This window comes from Larus michahellis, chromosome 32 (assembly GCF_964199755.1).
Source record: "Larus michahellis chromosome 32, bLarMic1.1, whole genome shotgun sequence".
Classification (NCBI taxonomy): domain Eukaryota; kingdom Metazoa; phylum Chordata; class Aves; order Charadriiformes; family Laridae; genus Larus; species Larus michahellis.
In genome coordinates, this window is record NC_133927.1 from 162,653 (window position 1) to 168,371 (window position 5,719).

Here is a 5,719-nt window from a genome sequence, read left to right on the forward strand (position 1 = left end):
ATTGCAGGGTCTGTGCTCTCAGCTGTCTCCTGAGGGAAAGGAGCTGTCACTGGTCCACTGAGGGATCAGCAGATCTGCCAGAAAGCTCACAAAGTGCCTTCAGCCCCTCCTCTCCCTACACACAGCACCAGCAGCACCTTTGCTTCCAGCATCAGGCTTTCTCTCCTCTCCTCCTGAGGAGCCACAAAGAGGGAGATGGCCCTGGGCAGTGCCCTGCTGCCAGGAGGGGTCTGCAGGGCAGAGCTGAGCCCCCAGCGGGTGGGATGGGCTGTGGGAGCAGGGACAGGGAGGAGACGTGGGCACAGAGCAGCAGCTCCTGGCAGGGGCAGCTCCAGGCAGCAGAGACATGGGCAAGGGCTGGGGGAAACTGCCAACACGCACTGGGGAGGGGGCGTTCAGGCATCTCTCTGTTGGTCCTTCACTGGAGACGTCTTCTGGGCATTCTCTGCTGGGCAATGAGCTGACTCTCCCCTCAGAACACCTCGTCTCCGGGACCCCAGACTCTCTGCTTTGCCTGTCCTGCTGGGCTTGCCAGCTGCCCCCAGAAAGGCAGAGCTCTCCTGTGGGATCCTAGGGAGGGCTGAGCCTTTCCCTGGGGGTCGGGCACTGTCCTCGCAGAGTCCTTTGATTGTCTCTGTGAGGGGTTGTGTCCTGCTCTCTCCATCACAGCTCTAACTCTGGTTTGGGAAAGAGAAGAATTTGTATATTTGTCCGTTCAAACAGTGCTCTGCTGTTCCCATATGAGTTCAGTTATTTGTTTGGGTTTGTTTTTTAAGAGGAATTTGTGTGTGAAGTCATCTTCAAGGCAGCACAAGCAGAAGCGCAGGGCAGACGGAAAAAAGACTGATGGACACTGCAGCTCTCCTGGCTCTGCACTAAACCACAGAGAACAGAGCCTTGTGTCCTGTCCTGTATCAAGACTCCACATTTTCAGTCATAAACATGAGGATTTCTACCCCTCAATAGAACAATCGCCAGATGTGATAGTAGAAAATTAAAACCACAATCTCTGAAAAGCAGACTGTCTTTGCTATAAGGGGTCTGTCCTAATTTTTTCCCGTTTTTTTCCTCCTTTGGACAGAGCCCCCATGCCAAGAAAGAGCAGATGTCCAACAGCAGCTCCATCACCCAGTTCCTCCTCCGGGCGTTCGCAGACACACGGGAGCTGCAGCTCTTGCACTTCGGGCTCTTCCTGGGCATCTACCTGGCTGCCCTCCTGGCCAACGGCCTCATCATCACCACCATCGCCTGTGACCACCGCCTCCACACCCCCATGTACTTCTTCCTCCTCAACCTCTCTGTTCTTGACCTGGGCTCCATCTCCACCACTCTTCCCAAAGCCATGGCCAATTCCCTCTGGGACACCAGGGACATCTCCTATGCAGGATGTGCTGCACAGCTCTTGTTCTTCATCTTCCTTCTTGCAGCAGAGTTCTGTCTTCTCACCATTATGGCCTATGACCGCTACGTTGCCATCTGCAAACCCCTGCACTACGGGACCCTCCTGGGCAGCAGAGCTTGTGTCCACATGGCAGCAGCTGCCTGGGGCAGTGGGTTTCTCTATGCTCTCCTGCACACGGCCAATACATTTTCCCTGCCCCTCTGCCAGGGCAATGCCCTGGACCAGTTCTTCTGTGAAATCCCCCAGATCCTCAAGCTCTCCTGCTCAGACTCCTACCTCAGGGAAATTGGGCTTCTTGTGGTTAGTGTCTCTTTAGGCTTTGGTTGTTTTGTGTTCATCGTGCTGTCCTATGTGCAGATCTTCAGGGCCGTGCTGAGGATCCCCTCTGAGCAGGGACGGCACAAAGCCTTTTCCACGTGCCTCCCTCACCTGGTCGTGGTCTCCCTGTTTGTGAGCACTGGAATATTTGCCTACCTGAAGCCCCCCTCCCTCTCTTCCCATATTCTAGACCTGGTCGTGGCAGTTCTGTACTCAGTGGTGCCTCCAGCACTGAACCCCCTCATCTACAGCATGAGGAACCAGGAGCTCAAGGATTCCCTGTGGAAACTGATGACCAGATGATTTTCAGAAGCAATAAACTTCTTCGGTCTTGTTTTGGAAACCACTCAGAATGTAACTTGTTACAGGGGAAGCCCATCTTCTGTAGCTTTTCTTAGTTTTGGTTTGAGTTTGTGATTTTGGCATTGGTTTTCTTTGTATAATGCTGTCCACAAAGAAGTGTCATCATTTTTGCTGTTTGTAACTATGCATCTACCTTAATTTGTGAATCCCACAGACATTGTAAAAGAGGACCAGTGCTCTCTGTGTCTTTAAACAAAAGAAAGAATCTTCTAGCGACTTGTTTGCCCAAGATCCTTCCTTTGGGCCCTGCTCTGGAGCTGCAGGGCTGTGCCTGTGAGCAGAGGTGGAGGGGAAAGGGTCTCAGCACAGCAGCACTGTCAGGGAGCACCAGCCTTGCTCTTTTCAGACTTATTCTCTTTCTGTTTCCACACTCTCCTGCTGAGCGCAGGTGTTGCTGTAAGGACCGAGTGCTCTGGCAGCTCATACTCCTGCTGTGTGCTGTCCTGTCCCCACAGGCAGGGACAGGCACTGGGCGCTTCTCCGGCAGAGCTGGCCTCCCCAACAGCTCCTCCGTCACCGTCACACCGTGGCATTGCCGCAGGGCGGTGCCTGAAGGCTCAGGCCTTCTTCCAAAGTTGCTCTCAAGGAAATGCCCAGGAAAGCGCCCCGCAATCGAAAACACCTGTGTGCAGCTTAACTGTGTGAGTGTGCAGGGGGGGACAAGCAGCAGGTCCCTCGCCCAGCCAGGGCTCCTGGGAAAGACAGGAAGGACCAGCAGAGCAGGTTCTTCTCTGTCCCTGGCGGTGATGGACACTAGGGGTAAGATGCCCTAGGGTCATGCTTACAACTTATCCAGTAACAACCACCACTGGCCTCTCGCCCCAGCTTGGGGAGTTTGGTTGGTCTTCTGAAGAAGTCCATGTTTGTATTGTAGGAACCAGATGCAAGCATGCACATCGTGTGCGTGGGGTGAGATGAACCCGAGTAAGCCCAAACACCATCAGCTATTCCCAGGGCTTCAATGAAGGCCTGTGGGGCAGACAGTGTCTGGAGGTCACTTCACTTGGAGAGTAACGTCCCCTGGGAAACCCCCTGAATGCAGCACTGGGATGGGCTTCCTTGAGCCCAGGTCCCTGTGTCCATTCCTCACGCCGTGGGGCATCTCAGAGAGGTGCCGAGCAGGGAGACACAGCGCGGGGCTGAGGTGCTGCCGGCCTCTGGGAGTGGCAACAGGAGGCCATGGAGTCTGCTGCAGGGCCTCTGCCCGTGCCAGGGAAGGACTCGTGTCTCTGAGCAGCCCTGCCAGCGCCCTGACAGTGCTGGGTGTGACACCAGGAACAGCCTGTGTGCTTCTCCGTAAGAGACGAAGACAAAATAAGGTGAAAAAAATAATGGGTCAAAATAAAAGTAAGTAGAAAGAAGAAAAATCAAAAAATAAAAAACATTAAAAAAAAAAGAAAAAGCTTAAAAGCAAAGGCCACATGCAGAAGAAAAGGCAAACCAAGGAAGATTTTTTTCTCTATTTCCCATCAGCAGACAATGTCAAGTCACCTCCTGGGAGGCAAGGATTTGGTACATGTAGCGGTTTTTATGGAAGACAAATGGGTTAATAGCGAATGTCCTCCCAATTCCTTTCTCTCAGCTTTTATGGCTGAGAATGTTGCCACATTGCATGGAATATCCCTTTGGTCAATTCAGTAAAGCTGTCCCATCTATGGCCCATCCCAACCACTTGCCCACCCCGAGTGTACTACCTTTAGAGGAGGTTGGAGGGACAGCCTTCATGCAGTGCGAGCGCTGCTCAGCGATAGCCAAAACACTGGTGCGGGATCAGCACCATTCTAGGCACGAGTAGGAAGCACAGCAGGGTATGGCTGCTATGGGGAAAGTTAACTCCATCCCAGCCAGACCCGGTACAAGGGTGTTCAGGGGTCTCTTCCAACCTGAACCATTCCAGGGTTCAATGAATCTCTCCTTGGAGAGCTCTTTGAAGACAGAATAGAGAGAGGAAGAAGAAGAAACAGAGCGGCAGAAGTAGAGATACCAAATGCACCATTCTAAATATAGAAGTTCCTCTGAGGAACATTTCTCCCCTCAAAATATTGGTAGGAAATCTGTGAGAGAAATTTGATGAAAGAAGCACCCTTTTTTCTGCTCAGGGACTGGGCCACAAGGAGGGTGATGGGTGGGTATGGACTCATAGAATCACAGACTCATAGAATGATAGAATGTATTGGGTTGGAAGGGACCTTGAAAGGTTATCTAGTCCAAGCCCCCTGCAGTGAGCAGGGACATCTTCAACTAGATCAGGTTCCTTAGAGCCTCATCCAGCCTGGCCTTGAATGTCTCCAGGGATAGGGCCTCCACCCTCTCTCTGGGCAACCTGGGCCACTGTCTCACCACCCTCAGTGGAAAGAACTTCTTCCTAATGTCTAATCTAAACCTGCCCTGCACTAGTTTAAAACCATTGCCCCTCTTCCTATTGCTACATACCCTTGCAAATGTCGAGCCATTGACCACTGCCCTCTGGATGCCATCATCCAACCAATTCCACATCCACTGAACAGTCCATCCATTCAATCCATATCTCTCCAATTTAGAGAGAAGGATGTTGTGGGGGACCGTTTCAAAGGCCCTACGAAGCCCCGATATACAACATCTGTAGCTCTTCCGCTGTCGACTGATGTGGTCACTCCATTGTAGAAGGCCACTAGATTGGTCAGGCAGGACTTGCCCTTGGTGACGCCATGCTGGCTGTCTCGAATCACCTTGCTGTCCTCCATGTGCCTTAGCATAGCCTCTAGGAGGATCTGTTCCATGATCTTGCCAGGCACAGAGGTGAGGCTGACAGGGCCGTAGTACGCAGGGTCCTCCTTTCTACCCTTTTTAAAAATGGATCTCATGGTAACAGCATCAGAAAAAAACAATCCAAACAAAACAAAAACAGAAAAAAAAACCCAACACAAATTTGAACATCGTGGGAGCACAACTGGGATGGACAGACTAGCACACTGATATCACCCTCAGGGACTGAGCAGCTGCCTTCTGCTTCCTCATCATCTGGAGGCACTACAGTGTGTCACCCAAGTCAGACCCTTGGGTCACATGAACCATTTTTCAGTTCTCATAGACTATACTCATTATTTCTCCATCGACTCTGACAAGAGCCGAGTTACCCAGATATCCAGGCTGTGGACGGCATATTTCTCATGCAGTGACCGCTTGGAGTAGCTCTACTGACCTCTCTCCATATTTGCCATTCTACAGCTTTGAGAGGAGGAAATCACCCTGCAGCGCCTGGCCCTGGCCATGGCTACTCCAAGCCATAGCACTGATTCCTCACAGCCTTTCTGACTTTGGTCTTTCGGTCCTGGTGGGAGATGATATTATTGTCTTAATCCTGAATTTGTTGGGTAACCCAAAAGGAGAGACTGGAGGCTGTTGGGTTACATGTAGGGCTTCAGAGAAATCAGGGAGTGCATTAACCTCACACAAGGGCAGGAGATACTTCCCGCTGGAAGGGGTTATTTGTGCTATTGGCCACACAGCCACCCAAGGCAGCTGGGGTAAGAATCACTCAACCAGGTTTTAGGCATTGGGGTGAAATGAATCTGCACAAATACAGAGATTTGCAGTGTAGTGACGTGACCCCGTCCTTTTTTCCTTCTCATGCACGCAGCTCAAATACAAGCTTTG

The 5,719-nt window shown here is 51.7% G+C and overlaps 1 protein-coding gene across 1 annotated transcript; it reads left to right on the plus strand.

The window, feature by feature from the left end:
• Positions 1 to 1,105: 1,105 nt before the first annotated feature.
• On the plus strand, positions 1,106 to 2,023 carry LOC141735395 (olfactory receptor 14C36-like). Its single transcript, XM_074568081.1, has one exon. The coding sequence runs from the start codon at positions 1,106 to 1,108 to the stop codon at positions 2,021 to 2,023; it is 918 nt and encodes a 305-aa protein (XP_074424182.1).
• Positions 2,024 to 5,719: the final 3,696 nt, after the last annotated feature.

Bases quoted from the DNA above. Each gene is read 5' to 3' on its own strand.
- LOC141735395 (XM_074568081.1), top strand. From the start codon at position 1,106: ATGTCCAACAGCAGCTCCATCACCCAGTTCCTCCTCCGGGCGTTCGCA.